The sequence below is a fragment of the Dreissena polymorpha genome, chromosome 5, assembly GCF_020536995.1.
Source record: "Dreissena polymorpha isolate Duluth1 chromosome 5, UMN_Dpol_1.0, whole genome shotgun sequence".
Classification (NCBI taxonomy): domain Eukaryota; kingdom Metazoa; phylum Mollusca; class Bivalvia; order Myida; family Dreissenidae; genus Dreissena; species Dreissena polymorpha.
In genome coordinates, this window is record NC_068359.1 from 43,682,052 (window position 1) to 43,699,228 (window position 17,177).

Below are 17,177 nucleotides of genomic sequence, written 5' to 3' on the forward strand. Positions count from 1 at the left end.
GAATTTCCTTTCTGGAAATGTATATGTCCTGCAATATTTCTACAAATGCTGGGTCAACTTTTTAAGAAATAACACGATAAACAACTCGCATGACCCAGTTGACAATGATCATGCAGTCTTTAAAACTGAAATCTTCACGGAGTAAACGGCATCTTCCCTAAAAAGTTCATGTACCTCGATGCCATAATTCAATTAAACTTATGAAAAAATATTTATTACCGTTCGTGTCGTTACATTATGCATCAAGACTAACTGTCCAGCGCCGTTTGAAACCTTTGTTTACATACATTTCAACTAACTTATATTTTAAACAAACGAGTGATTTCATTGGTCCAATGCGGAGGTGTGTCTTTACAACTGGAGATTTCATTCATAAAGACTGCATGATCATTGTCAACTGGGTCATCCGAGTTGTGTATCGTGTTATTTCTTGAAAGTTGACCCAGCATTTGTAAAAATATTGCAAAACATATACATTTCCAGAAAGGAAATTCATTTCTTCGTTGAATAAGAACGAGATCGTGAACATCGCTGCACACTTGATGAAGATATGGCTGTTCAAAGCGATGCACCCCGTGTTGGGGTTATTTTGAGTTGCATACCTTGTTATATATTTATTTGATAGTGACTTTTTTTCCACAAAATTTAATTTTCGTTATATGGTTTAGTGTAAATCTATTGTACCTCAAAGAAAATACTGAACAGGTACAACAGTTTCCCTCCATTCCTTGATTTTTAAGTAATTTGGTGAACAGTAGTACTTTTGCAGACCGATGTTCAAAACCCTACTATAAACCTTAGTTGTTAGTCAGTATTAGAGTGAAAACTGCGAATGACTCAATGCGCACAGCAGATGTCAGAGTGTTCAGGGGCATTAAGTTTCGACAGCCCCATTCCAACATTTCAGCACTCCTACCAACAGAGAAGACATTAATATTTGTTTGCTTCCAAAATTAACACAGTGTTGCAAACAGTATCGTACATAGTGAATTAAATGATATTCTGTGTTTTTAGTGTGTTTGAAGCTATTTATATGAGATTGTTCAGTGTTTTCAACTGACAAAAAATTAATTTACAATTTTTATATCTTTAATATATAATAAACAATCAAATTCGTTGCATTTATGGATATCGCACGCAAAGTACATTTATGTATGAAAGGGTGCGAATTCCTCGATATTTGGTAAAATCCTAACAAAATAACGCATATTTAAAAAAACACATATAACATTTGACCTCAGTGTGTGATCTTAGCCTTAATCCTCGAGACACGAGTCTTACATGTGACACAGAGCAAGATAATGGGGAACAATTGTAGAAAGTTATTACAGAATCCCTTGATGCAAAGGGAAGCATTTGGTAAATTATGAATACATGTATATGATATGTGGTATTTAACATTAATGGTTGACCTTTACCATGCCTCTAGGTGTATGGATCTTGCAGGTTACTCAGCCCCAGATGATTGCGAACCTTGATCAAATGACGCGGATGTTGTTTTTAGTTGTTCGCTTGCGGACAACTAATGTTAAGATTAGATTTTGTAAGTCAGTCTGCTCTTAATTACGCTTAGAACAATAACCACCGCATCTGTCTGTTTATTCTTCAACACTGGTACACTGCAGACAATGAGTGTGTGTATGTAATCAATAGTGTTTAACAGCTTGTGCGACGACATCGGCCAGTTTGTCATTGAAATGTGTACATATTGGCTGCGTTCAGGGGAAACGGGGCTTAATGCATGTCAAATAAGTGGTGTTGTGTGCACACTGATTAGCATGTGCAGTGCGCACAAGCTAATCAATGACGACACTTTCTGATTTTAGGGTGTTTTTCGTTTAAAGAGAGTCTCTGGTACTGGGATGACAATTAATTCATATGCATTAAGCCATGTTTTCCCAAAATGAAGCTTAAATGATCTTTTCTATTAATGAGTTGAAGAAAAATATAAAAGTGAAAATTACTTCAAAGTTACCTCGCTTACAAGGCAAATAAACAAATTCACTTTTAAATCAAACAAGAGCCATGTTAATCTGGCCGCCGCATTGTGTTGGCTTGTATGAGAACATTTGTTTTAGAGTAGGATAATATTTGTAAAACATGGCACCTTTGTCATCTATTTATATTTCAAGGATGAATTAGTTATAGTATTGGAGTTATGCTGTAGAGAATAAAAAATATGGAAATGAAAGAAAGGGAGGTAATAAAAACAAGAGGGCCATGATGGCCCTGAATCGCTAACCTGACTAACCAAATACAACCCCAATCCAGATTTCATCAAGATAAACATTCTGACCAAATTTAATAAAGATTAGATGAAAACTGCGACTGCTATTGTCTACACAAGGTTTTTCTATTATTTGACCTAGTTTTTGACCCCAGGTGACCCAAATACAATCCCAACCCAGATTTCATCAAGAAAAACATTCTGGTCAAATTTTATAAAGATTGGATGAAAACTGTGACCTCTATGGTCTACGCAAGGTTTTTCTATTATTTGACCTAGTGACCTAGTTTTTGACCCCAGATGACCCAAATACAATCCCAACCCAGATTTCATCAAGATGAACATTCTGACCAAATCGCATGAAGATGAAAACTGTGACCTCTACTGTGCACACAAACAAATTGTTGACGGACGCACACACGCCGCACATCACACGGTCACATAAGCTCACCATGTCACTTTGTGACAGATGAGCTAAAAATTGAAAGGCTTAAATACAATTAAATAAAGGGTTTATGTTTCAAGTGAATCCCTTATAAAGAAAGGGTTTATGTTTTAAGTTTCAAGTGAATCCCTTATATAGAATTATAGTTATGCTTCAGACACACATTTACTTTGAAATTAAATAAAGGGAGATAATTCAAAAGCTAAGGTAGATAGTTATGATATTTGGTCACTACACGCTTCCTAGTTGTCGTCTGTTTATATTTGAAGTTGCAAGTTTATCCCTTCAGTAGATTTAGAGTAATGCTCCGGACAAAACGGTTACAAATTTACTATGAAATTAAATAAAGGTAGATAATTCAAAAACTACGACCGATAGTTATGGTGCATGTTCACTGCACTTCTCCTAGTTGCTATCTGTTTATATTTCTAGTATCAAGTAAATCCCTTCTGCAGATTTAGAGATATGCTTCGGATAAAAATTTTCTTTGAAATTAAATTGAATGGATAATAATTCAACAAGGGACAAAATTGTCACAAAACCAGGTTTTCATTGTGAAAAAAAAAATCTGATAAAGGGAGAAAACTCAAACTGAACTTTTGAAATGACCAAAAAAAATTAACCCCCTTTGTAAGTTTTTTTTTTTTAAATCTATTTTTAGTCGTGGCGACCTTGACATTGGAGATATTGACGTGATTCTTTCGTGGGACACACCGTCCCATGATGGTAAACAAATGTGCCAAATGATTTTAAAATCTCACAATGAATGACATAGTTATGGCCAGGACAAGCTCATTTATGGCCATTTTTGACGTTTGAACTCAAAGTGTGACCTTGACCTTGGAGATATCGACGTAATTATTTCGCGCGACACACCGTCCAATGATGGTGAACAAATGTGCCAAATGATTTTAAAATCTGACGATGAACGACATAGTTATGGCTCGGACAAGCTCATTTATGGCCATTTTTGACCTTTGAACTCAAAGTGTGACCTTGACCTTGGAGATATCGACGTAATTATTTCGCGCGACACACCGTCCAATGATGGTGAACAAATGTGCCAAATGATTTTAAAATCTGACAATGAACGACATAGTTATGGCCCGGACAAGCTTATTCCGCCAGCCCGCCCGCATTCGCCAATCTAATAACCAGTTTTTTCCTTCGGAAAACCTGGTTGAAAACTAAGGTAGATAGTTCTGGTTCTTAGTCACTGCACTTCTCATAGTTGCCATCTGTTTATATTCTAAGTTTAAAGTAAACCCATTGAATCAAATGGAGTTATGCTCTGAACAAAGTTTCGGACGGACGGAGACTATTACTCAGGGGTGTCAAGTGACCAAAATCTAAAATCCTGAAAATAAGCCTTACATGTTGGTTGCCAGTGCCAAAAGATGGTTAATAATTCATTTAATTATGTTAACTGTGTTAACAATATGTCAAATTAAAATAATTTGTGTTTAAAATGACTTTTTGTGACAAAAAACTTTAAATACCAGAACAAAAATCCTCTTATTCATATCAATATCAAAGCAGTTTGAGAGGGCCTAAATCCTGCATTCAGGAATAATCCTGAATATTGACACCTCTGTTACTATAATCCTTCTGAAATTTAGGCGGGGATAATAAACTGTAGGCCAAGCAGAATAACTGCCACGCCACACATTATTTTCAACAGACCAGAACCATTTCAAAACTCTGAAGAACCACTCCACACACAGATCGATAGCATTTCTGACCACTTCCAAGATATCACATTAAATGGTCTGACCAAATATCATGGGTATGTCCTTACATTTTAAGAACCTAGTATATGACCCACATGACAGTTTCGAACTCTGCAAATGTATATAAGAAGCACGTTGTCACAATTTCATGAAGATTGGCCAATAATTATTGCCTCTTAGAGTGTTCAGAAGGTAAATGTTAACAACACGACAACAATTGCTCAACGTGAGCATCTTGCGCACAGGTGAGCTAAAAAAGGTTCTGCTTTCTTAACATGCACTTTAAGAGAAAACAGCAATGACCAATAAAATACTGACCAAAATTAAATATGGTTTATTAACAGATGTTGCACGATATAAAACTACACATACTGTAAAATCATGATCAACTGAATAAGAAGTTGCATAAAAATCTTAATATAGACTAAAAACACACACATGTGCTTGTTAATTGAAATTACCTAGCCAAAGATACGAAATTGCTTTTTAGAAAAAATAAAACCGAGAGAGACAATGAAATAACAAGACAGAAATGCCATGAATGGGGAAACGATATCATGAGCCACCCTGAGATCTTTGGAAAACCGACAATTTACAAAAAGTTTCATTACACCCAATAACTTCTCAAAATTGAAATAAGGATTGTTAATATTTATAGAGCCTTATATAAGACACACTTATGTCGATTAAAAAACTAGAGACTGTTACATCTTCTGTCTTGTATTAACACATCGATAATGGTCCACAGAATGATAATGCAATGACATGGAATATGAACATGTGAAAATGATAATGAAATAGTTTCACAAAATGGGTCACTGTGCCATGCAGCATTCAAGCATGAAGAAACTAATATGCTGGCGTACAATGATACCATTTCTTAAAACATGAATGACATGCTTTGATGATGAATGGTACATGAACAAAATGACGATGAAGGTGCAGGTCATGAAAATGTAAGTCATACAGCACTTCTGAGGTATGCAATGGAAAGTTTCACTGCTTTTCAAGTGCAGTTCCTTCTTTTTTAAGATTCACATTTTTATATCTAAAATTCATTTTTGTGAACTGTAAGTGTAACCCAAATCTTTATGTTTGCTTATTGACCTTACATAGTCATAGCATTGTCTAACACCTTAATGTGGGTTCTAGTTCACATGCTAGTTTTCCTACACAATCACAACAGTGTCAAGCTTATTCATCATCGTCATCATCCTCTTCATCTTCCAAGTCTTCTTCATCCTCATCGTCATCACCACCACCATTTGCTGATGCTCCACCCTGTAAAGATATCCACAACACATTACTGTCAGCATCAAAACAAATATCACTACATTAAACTTGCCATAGACAAAATAATTTGTTTGCTGAGCAATTAGCTGCAAATTGATGAAGTGGTTGATCAGCAAATGCTTTCAAATTATTAAAAATGTCATGTTGATAAACTTAAACAAGATATGTGTTTGTCAGAAACACTATGTCCCCTTTCGTGCTGCTTTGAAGCTATATATTTGACCTTTGACCTTGACCTTTCACCACTCAAAATATGCAGCTCCACGAGATACATATGCATGCCAAATATCAAGTTGCTATCTTCAATATTGCAAAAGTTATTGCAAAGATGGCGCAAACCAACCAACCAACCGACAGGGCAAAAACAATATGTCCCCCACTATAGTGGTGGTGGACATAAAAACAAGCATTAACCACACACAAATGAGACATGATTTCAAGGACAAAATGTTACACGAACCTTCCGGAAATTGGCCATTGCAACCTCATACTTCTTTTGTTCTTCTTGGCTCTTCTTCTCATATGGCATTTTCTGGGAGTCATCCATCTCACGCCACTCTTCCCCAGCTATAGAAAAAAAACTGGTTTAACATTGCTTGGAATAAAAAATCACATTTAAATGTATCATTGTTATGGAAGCCCTCATTTCATTAAGAGAAAAAAATAACCATAGAGCATTTAATTGTACGGGGAGGAGGCGCCAACAATACCTACTAAATGTCCCAAGAGAATAGATTTATTTCAACAATAAAGATATTAAAACAAAACAAGTGTTCTTTGTTTATATTACGTTTATTTACCACTTTCATTTAATGTTTCTACTTGATTCAGCCGGGCGTCAAACATGTGCACAAACAGACTGTGGGGGTTGGCTAAAAAACAACATCAATTGCCCTACCGAGTTTTAATAATTCCTTGTTAGGGATGTCCTTTCCACGGTGCTTTTCTCTGAAGTCTGCAAGGAACAGGAAGTAGCCAGTCATTGGCTTCTTTGGCTGGTTGGGGTCCTTGGTCTTGGAACTTTTTCCACCAGTGTAACTTGACATCTGTAAATGATTCACAAGTGTCCATTTTTCTTTAAAAAATTTCAGAAAACAGTCAATTGGCTGTTTTTCCCCATTTCAACTTCTATGTAGTTTTATTTTTTAATCAGAATAAAGTAACATGCAAATGAGTTGTTCTTGTAGAAGAACATATGCTATCTAAAAGCGTCCTTACACTTACCTCTTTGTCATATCTGGCCTTGTCGTTGGCAGCCTGCTCATCAAAGCGTTTCTTTCCCTTGGCATCAAGATTCCTCCATTTCTCAGAGCACTCTTTGGTGAATTCTGCAATCTGTAACAAAGTCATAGTAACATTTGTCAATTTTGTATTGCGCTAAATTTTAGCAAATTCCATTACACAGTTTGACATAGAAAGCCCTAAATATTCTTGTATGAAACCGCATGTGATTGCAGACCTTTAGATTCAAACAGCATCAGGTTGCAGAACAATACAGAAATGTCATATTTATCGAACTTTTAAACTTTAATAATGGTATTTATACCTTTGAAATGGATTTTCCGGCTTTCTTTGCCTCCTCCCGACAGAATGCCAGGTAATAGAAATATGCAGATGTGGACCTCTTTGGCTTGTTTGGGTCCTTGGCCTTCTTTCCTCCTGGCCTTCCATCAACTTTAGGGCGACCTATAATTATAATATGAAATAAAAATTATCATGTGACCTTAAGATAGAAAAGAAATGGAAAATAATTTATTATGGCTTTAATTTATCCTCCACCACACAGGCTCTAATATCTTCCCATTCCAGATGCCAGTTTTAGTTCATTCCCCAAACCATTATAAATAGTTTCATTACAACTAGATGTGTCACATTGTGTCAAACACCGTAGCCCCCACAACTCTTTGGACACAGAGACCGCTATATTCTACTGTGAAAGGAAGGCCAAAGTGAGCATGCATGTGTATGTGTTTTGTCAATTTTTTTCTGTTATTTGGTCCTATTTGTAATCTATAAAAGAACATGTTTCCAAAATGAAGCCTCCCATTCCATTTTTTATCCTCCACAGTATTTGTAAGCAAAAAACTAAGACTCGATATCTTAAAACATTCATCAATATCAGGGGGTTTTCAGCACTGTCTGCGCCTCTGGACAACGGAGGCACTCCCAAAGCAAACGGACCCGATCCCAAACCGAAATTATATAAAAAAAATTCCCAATTACCAAAAAAAACAAAAACAAATTTATTTGTTAAACCATTGAATTATTTAAGCATGATTAATTAACAATTTTTTCCCAAATGAGCCGTTTCATCGAAGCAAAAATTCCCAAAATGACCAATTTTGTCGATAAAAAATTCCCAATTTGGTCAGACTCCTTTTCCCAAAATAGGCAGAAAAACCCCTGAATATACAAAATGGTGGGAAAAATACTGCATTGCATACACAGACATTGACTTTTGGTATTTGTATAATCTCGCAATATTTGATACATATTTTTTTATCAAACATAATATAAAGCATCATTTAGTAGTTCATACACAAGCACACATCCATTGAATATTTCATACATAATTTGATTGAGCGATTTCTTCCAAAATTGCTGAAAATCATGATGCAAAATGTCCAAATTCCTTATGAAACATATTTCCCTATTAAAGGGGCCTTTTCACAGATTTTGGCATTTTTTTAACTTATTCATTAAATGCTTTATATTGATAAATGCAAACATTGAATTGTAAAAGCTCCAGTAAAAAATCAAGAAAAAATTTTAAAAAAGGAAAAGAACATTGCCCGGAGCAGGTTTCGAACCAGTGACCCCTGGAGTCCTGCCAGAGTCCTGAAGTAAAAACGCTTAAGCCTACTGAGCTATTCCGCATACACATTCTTGACGTATTTTATACCTTATATAAGCAATCTTCGTAGTTTCGCGTTGCAACGCTTTATAATTTTTAGGTTTTAAAATCGTCAAAAGATGCATATAATGGCTATATTAGAGCATGGTTAATGTTCAGTATTACTGTTTCCTCACAAATATCATAACTAAAACGAAAACTTACGAATCTGAAACATCTTTTTTCAATTTTGTCAATTTACCAAAGCGTGAAAAGATCCCTTTAATGAGGGAGATCTGGCATCAAATTTTGGTGTAAAAAATGTCCATTTTTAATTTTCTAAAAGGAGAACAAGATTTTAAAATAGTCCTTTTCAAAACTTAACATGCGTGAACACAAATTTGGTATAATAATGTTTTGAAAGTTTAACGGCTGTCTCTTTTCTTAAGCTATGTTTCGTTTCACAAAGACATTTCTATTTATAATTTCAAACGTATTGTATAGAAATTGTCGTTCTTGAGTCGCCCTCTACAGGACAAAGGAAAGGGCGAGTAACTCCATGTCAACCGGTGAAATTTTTCAAAGAAAAACGACGGTTTATGCGTTGTTAACATAATAATACAAAACAAATTTATCGCCAATTCATTCACTGTATTCGTGCTGCGAGTTTGCAATAAATGTTTTCAATCAGCAGACGTTTGAAAGTCAAATTCGGCTCAACTTTTATTTTCACTATTTTCAACGGCTTCATTTCATAAGAACAAAATGGCATCGTGCATCGATTGAACAAATTCATTCGATTTCTGAAGTAAATTGACAATAACTGGTTAATTTAAGCACGCACTATCCATTAATAACATTTAAGGATTGAAAAACAATAGTTTACTCACCCATTTTGATGTGTTTTTCTGGTGTAAGCAGTACAAACTAAAGTCCTTCTTTGTGCTATGTAGGTCGTCTGGCCGCCTTTTCGCTTGATGCTCTTTATAATCAGATCACGTGGTCTATCTCGATGTCCAATCAGTAACACAGGATTTCGCGCGCAAGCGTGCCTAAGGGAATGAACTCCTTTGACAATAGAATGGAGCGAAATTTGAAAAGCCGATAAATGTTTGTATGGACAGATAATAGAGGAAATCGCAGATCAGAATCGCGTCTACTTTTGATAACTTCTTTTCAGTAAATTGCGTAATATGGCGTCATATAATCAATAACTTGACATTAGAAACAGCTGTGATCAAAACTGCCTATCAATAAACTAATGAATTGCGTGAAATATGGCAACGTAACGTAAAACTCCATTTAGTCGACTTGAATATAAATAATTTATAGATAGATCTATACATTTATGGTGCAGCCGTGGCGGAAATAAACATTATAATTAAAAAAAAAACACATTCAGTTACTTTTTGCTTGCTTAAAAATCTAGAAGAAAAAAACGTTGATACATCGAAACATTTGGAAACAGGTTTTGTACGCTAGGGATCTGTAGAATGGAGCTAACCAGATGCTAGCGAAACGAGTGTTAAGTCCTCTCAAGATCATATCGTGAAGACGCAGAAGGACTTCAAACATTTCATCACACAGGGTGGGAACGAGTCGTTTCTCGGATTAGTGGGATTGAAAAAAAGGACGACGGTATTATTACCGTACATACATATATGTCCATGTATTAGGCCATAACAAAAACAATCATTGTATAGGTCCCTGGCTAACATCAGCAAACAATTTTAGGTCGGCTTAATTTTAATGAAGACTCTCTTCATGCATTTCGTGAAATAAAATAAATAGAAAATTCAAACTGGAATACCAACAAAGGTTATGGTCGGCACCAAAATTAGGGTCGGTCGGATTAGCGGAAAGAAACATTTTTTATTAAATTAATTATACTCTTAATTTTCATTAGAAACACGGGAACGTGTGCCATGATGTGTTGCCTCTCACAGACTCTGAATTCTGTTCTTTTAATTTATAAGCCAGTGTCAAATGTTGTTATTCTGGTCCACATAAATTCATGTGACAAAACAATGGATCATTTTTTTTCCCACTATTAACACATCAACAAAAGTAGCGGAGGAAGGTCGGCTTAACTTGTTTCATTTATCTTTTTTATCGTTCAAGTACGCAGGTAAATTGAGATCAAATACCATGGAATAATTCCAAAGATACTCGATGATAAAAATCTTCCAAAAATTCGTTTTCATCATTCGTTTTATATACAATTTTATCAAGCGAATATGCCCAATAGAACAAAACTGATTGAAAATCAGCCAGAGATTCCATAACGAACGTATTGGGTCTATTGGGTTAGTGGAAACGAACATTTTCACGCCTTAATTAAGTTTATACAAAGATCTATAAATTAAAAAAAATATTTATAGATCTTTGGTTTATATAAGTACACCGCCAAAGATTGAAACGATCATAGTAAAAGTCACGAATCATGTTATGTATATTAGTCGCGTTCTGAGAAAACGGGGTTTAATGCACGTGCGTGAAATGTCGTCCCAGGTTGGCCTGTGCAGTTCGCACAGGCTAATCATGGACGACATTACCGCCTAAATTTGATTTTTGCTAAGAAGAGACTTCATTGTAACGAAAAATGTCTTAATAGCGGAAAGTGTCGTGTCATGCCCAGTTTTCTCAGAATACGACTCATATTATAGTGGACTGAACGCCAGGACGCGTCGTGCAATTCTGTACGATTTTATTCAACGTACAGATATCACATAACATTTGTTATACACGTCATCTGTATCAAAATGTGTCTGAAATTACTAAATTAAGTGTTTGCGTAATTCTTTTTTGGAATAACGGTAAGTTCTGCTCTTTTGGCGAATTTAAACACGCGCAGTGCTTAGGAAGAAAAGTAAATGCATAAACAAAGTATAACGTATTATCTTCGTCAATTTTAATTGAAATCCGTTCTCAATAATGTGTGGTTCAACAGGGTATGTTCTCACGTGTCAACCCAACTGTTCGTGATTTATTACGCGCTCGTAAATGTGTCAATCACACATATTATCATACCTCTGCATCGGAGCGTATGTGCGTAAGTTGACATAATCAGCTATGAATCTCATTCGGTCAGTTAAAAAAATATTCGCTATAAACGCGCTATTGAATGGCACGACTTGAACACGAGAGTTTACTCGACGTGACATTTGAGTGACAAATATTATTGTTCATAATAATTTTAACGAAAGGCGCTTAACGATTTATTCAATCGCATCTCAATGCAGACAGTAATAAACACTATCGCGATCGATTATTCTCTATTCAACAGTATATCCGTCAATTTAAAGGCATAGCAGCCCAATAAGAACACTATTATAATTAAATAATGAAAAAAGATTATAATTAAGTAAATAAACCCTTTAAAATAATTAAGTAAATAAACTCTTTAAATGAACAAACCGATTAAATTGAGGTATTTTATCGTAAATTAATATTTTGTTTTGAAATTAATGTTTATGCAAGTCATTTGTAACATGCCTGTCGTAAAACTAAATCCTTTTCTTGCGTCCATGTTTAAAATTAACTCACAATAAATAAAGCGACATACTAGGCAGAGTCAGGAATGAATAAGTTGAACTATTTATTTTTATTTTTTTACCAGGGACTTATGCAAACATTATATAGGTCCCCGGTTTTTACTAACTGATCGCTAACTTATTATCATGACCTAAACGCTAGATATTATTTAATATCATGTTGTGGGGGCCAGCACCCGTGGTAGCTTTTGTTCGGCATATATACGGCTTTGTCCGCCTATGAGTATACTATCGAAAAGGCATTTGTCCGGGCGGGCCGCTGTCAGACATTCACCACATGTTCTTTTATACTCTAGGTAGAGAATTGCCGTTTAACTATGTCTTGGAGAATATGGTAGCTTAGCAATACAGCAAACTGGTATTGGGAAGGAGCAATAGAAAACCAGTTGTTAATGGTAAACAGATGTTTATTAATTTGTAAGGATAGTGTATCGAACAATAATATTAAGTAACAAAGACGCCATACAAACAGTTGCAATACAAAAATACACACACACACAAAGTCTGAATAAGGCGAACACAATCAATATTAAGAACTAAGATATAATTGTTATCAATTAACAAACACATTTTGTTGTCAGTATCGCTTCACCGCTTCACACGATTATTAGAAGAGCAACTTCCATTGACAAGGGAGAGTATTCATATCCAGAGTGTTGTTGAATTTCTTTCCCATGACACAGTAAGTTTGAAAAAAATTGTTTCAGATTCGCAAATTTTCGGTTTAGTTATGATATTTGTGAGGAAACAGTATTACTGAACATTTGCCATGGTCTAATATAGCCATAATATGCATCTTTTGACGATTTAAAAACCTAAAAATTATAAAGCGTTGCAACGCGAAACGATTGAATAATTTGGAGAGTTCTGTTGTTGTCGTTTAAATTTGCGAAACCACGAAGATTGCTTATATAACGTACAAAATACGCATCTATGTAAGGTTGGCAGGATAACTCAGTTGGCTTATGCGTTTTTACTTCAGGATTCTGGGGGTCACTGGTTGGAGCCCTGCTACGGGCTACTTTTGTTTCCTTTTTTAAATTTTATTTTTGATTTTTTACTGGAGCTTTTAAAATTTCATGTTTACATTTATCAATATAAAATTGTTCTGTGTAAATTTATATTTATCCCTACCGGATACAAAACTGAGCAATATAAAGCATTTAATGACAAACTTCAAAACATGCCAAAATCAGTGAAAAGTCCCCTTTAATATAACAAGCATATTACAGAGAGGTAAATCGCTTAAAAAAACATTTGAAAAGCGGAAGAGCTTACATTTATTTGCTATAAAACTATTAATTAAATCCCCCAAAATAAATAAATGAACTGACATGTTTGTTAATGATCTTGAATTTTGTTATAGATCTCATATGATGAATAAGAGGGCCTGAAAGGTCCAAAGTCGCTCACCTGAGATATATAGGATCTGGCACGAGTTGTCATATCATACCATGATTTATTAAACGAGTTCAGGAATTTTGTTACTAATGAATTTCCTGGACGAGTTTAATAAAATATGGTATGATATGACAATGAGTGTCAGATCTTTTTAAATGAGCAAATTAAATAAATATTTACGCAAACATATTGATAAACCCTGAATGTTGTTAACATTTCGTGACGTCATTTCAGCAAAATAACACAATGTGATTGGTCAATAAACAAAAACTAAGCCAATGAAAACGCTTAAAAATGTTGTATTACACATGTGTAATATAAAAAAATATGTAATGGTTGTATTACATGGGAAACAGCATGTGATAAATAAAGGAACCGACTTGTTCTTATTAAGTATCATGATGATCGGACAATAAATGTGGCCTTTTAGAGTGTTAACAAGGTTTTACTATAGCCATATAAGGAAAACTTTCCCACCCCCTTGTGGCCATGTTTTTCAACCAAACAGAACCAAGATATCATTGGGACAAATCTTCTGACCAAATTTCATGAAGATCAGACAATAAATGTGGCCTCTAGAGTGTTAACAAGGCAAATGTTGATGCCGCACTACACACAACGCACGGTGGATGACAGACAAAAGGCGAGCAAAAAAAGATATTTTTAGTTGATGATAGTTTTGCTACTGCAAAAGACATACTGTTAACCAAATTCAGATAAGCCTAAAAAACAGATATTTGTTTAACCAAACCTGTCAAACATGTTCCCATTTTTCTGAGAAAAGGCATGTTAAGGCAAGTTTTTCAGGACCTAATCATAAAATGAAACCCTCCAATGTGACACAAAAATCTTTCAGTGGATTTCAAAACCCTTAATACCAGTATCTAAGATCCAAACCTCGTATTAACCAAGATTTCATTAGAGGATAATAAATGAGAACAAATAGGAAACAACCAGCTTTCCATTATATAAAAAAATCCAGAAAATGTAAAACAAGAGGGCCAAGATGGCCCTAGTTCGCTCACCTGACATGAGTCAGTTCATTCAATCTTTACCAAACGTCAAACTTGACCTATATATTGTCCAGACAAACATCCTGGTCAAGTTTCATCATTATCGAACCAAAACTCTGGCATATGGAGTGTTTTTGTTTTTGTAAGATTTTACCTGGTGACCTATATTTTGAGTTGAACCCCCCTTAACAAACATCAAACTTTGCTTACAAAAATAAATATTATGACCAAGATTCATAAAATCTGAAACAATATTGTGACCTCTAGAGTGTTTACAAGGATTTTGTATAATATAATGAAAATTTGGACAATCTAAGGGCAATAATTATGGCATTAATTATGTGATATATAAAAAAACAATCTTTGTACCAAGTTTCATGATGATTGGGCAAAAATTGTGACTTCTAGAGTGTTCACAAGCTTTTTTTACAATATAAATATAAGAAAACTGCCCCTCCCCCCGACAGCCATGTTATTCAACTGACTGGAACAATTTCCGAACTCAACTCTCATATCAAGGAAACAAATGTTCTGACCAAATTTTATGAAAATTGGGCCAAAAATGTGACTTCTAGTGTTCACATGTTTTCACTATATACATATAGAGATAAATGCCCCGCCCACTTGCGGCCATGTTTTTTCACCGATCTGGACCATTTTCGAACTCGTCCGAGATATCAATAAAACCAATGTTTTGACCAACTTTCATGATGATTGGGCAAAAATTGTGACTTCTAGAGTGTTTACAAGGTTTCTCTATAGCCAAATAAGCAAAAATTCCCCAACCCTCTGGCAGCCATGTTATTCAACTGACCGGAACCATTTTCGAACTCAACTCTCATATCAAGGAAACAAATGTTCTGACCAAATTTCATGAAAATTGGGCCAAAAATGTGACTTCTAGAGTGTTCACATGTTTTCACTATATACATAAAGGAGAAAATGCCCCGCCCACTGGCAGCCATGTTTTTTCACCGATCTGGACCATTTTCAAACTCGTCCGAGATATCAATAAAACCAATGTTTTGAACAACTTTCATGATAATTGGGCAAAAATTGTGACTTCTAAGAGTGTTTACAAGGTTTCTCTAAAGCCAAATTAGGAAAACTGCCCCGCCCACTGGCGGCCATGTTTTTCAACGGACCAGAACCACTTTTGAACTCGATCAACATATCATTAAGGCAAACATTTTGACAAAGTTACATGAAGATTGGGCATGAAATGTGACTTCTACAGTGTTAACAAGGTTTTCTTTTTTTGACCTAGTTTTTGACCCAGCATGATCCAGTTTCGAACTTGATCGAGATATTATTAGGACAAATTTTCTGACCAAGTTTCATGAAGATCGGACATGAAATTTGGCCTCTAGAGTGTTTTCAAACCAATGTGGACGACGGACGGACGGACAAAGACAGGTCACAAAAGCTCACCTGAGCAATCAGGTGAGCTTAAAAGTTAATTAACATTATTCTCATCTCTTAACATAACTATAAACAAAAAACACATATAAGTTATTACAAAATTGGGTTAAAAATGCTTTAGCTAATTTTAGTGTTATTATAAATAAAACAAGCTCTGTTAGTAGCCAAAAATATATGTTTTTGTAAAAGATAATGTGACTGGTTATCTGGTATGTCATTTCAACTGCCGTGACAAATAAAGCCAGTAATTGCCTTAGAAAAATGATTTTATTTACTTGTTTACAGGATGCCAAAGATAAGACATATCAGTCATAATTATCATAAAATATTCTTATCAAAATGCCACGACAGTTCCATTTCTGAACAGTGATTATCACACCAATTACATGTATGCTATAAAGATTTAATCCTTTAGCAGCCAATACTTGATGTATGTCTTAAGAGCTATAATAAGACAGCTGCAGACCACAAACCCATGGCTTCATGTTTAATATATCATGTAGGTATTATCTGATTTCACTTCTTAGCAAAGACCTATACAATGTATTTTATAGGTCTTTGTTCTAAGCAATCAATGTATGTCCTAAAGATCACAAACACCTTTGTACAAGATACCTAACTACTATGTATTTATATTAAGGAGATTTGACTTTCACAGACAAATGTTTGCTACTTCTTTAGGACCAACAGCTCCATGGATTTAAAACCCTTTAACTTGTTTGTTTTTTTTATAAAAAATTTCTTGAATATTAATAAGGAGACTTATGGTTATTAACATTTCTTTTTTTTAGTTCACTAAATCTATTTAACATAAATAAGTAACTAATATTAAAATTGCAGATTAAGTATCACACAGTATGTGAGACAAAGTATACAATAGTTTTCAGATTACCATCGTTTTGAAGGTATAATGAAAGCAAATAATTCAAATATGAATTGTTTTCTACATGAACAAAAAAGGGTTCACCTGTTATCATTAGTAAACATGAAAAATGTAATTATATGCAATAAACAGTATCCAAAATTTTGCAGAATAAATCATTTCATAATCAGTGTTTCAATAGAACTATATAGTTTTTACACTACTTCCCAAGGATTATGTTGTTTGACTGGAAAACCCGCAAACTGTGAACAAGCATTTAAGATAGAAACCAAGTGTCAACGCATGGTAAACTGTGAACAAGCTGTGAATGTGTATACAGCCACTGATCACCTTCTGAGAGAGCAGCAGTAAAGTCACCACAAATCAAGTGATGCTT

At 34.7% G+C, this 17,177-nt stretch overlaps 2 protein-coding genes across 5 annotated transcripts in view; both read right to left on the reverse strand.

Annotated features, from left to right (window-relative positions):
- The window catches only part of LOC127832344 (transcription cofactor vestigial-like protein 4), a 121,213-nt gene that overhangs the window by 58,213 nt on the left and 45,823 nt on the right, over positions 1-17,177 (reverse strand). The gene's annotated exons all lie outside the window — the stretch shown is intronic.
- LOC127832349 (high mobility group protein B3-like) lies at positions 4,722-9,578 on the reverse strand. The gene is made up of 6 exons (XM_052357773.1): positions 9,419-9,578; positions 7,242-7,381; positions 6,920-7,030; positions 6,594-6,741; positions 6,156-6,262; positions 4,722-5,683 (listed from the first exon to the last, which is right to left on the reverse strand). The coding sequence occupies exons 1-6, from the start codon at positions 9,420-9,422 to the stop codon at positions 5,597-5,599; spliced, it is 597 nt and encodes a 198-aa protein (XP_052213733.1). The 5' UTR covers positions 9,423-9,578; the 3' UTR covers positions 4,722-5,596.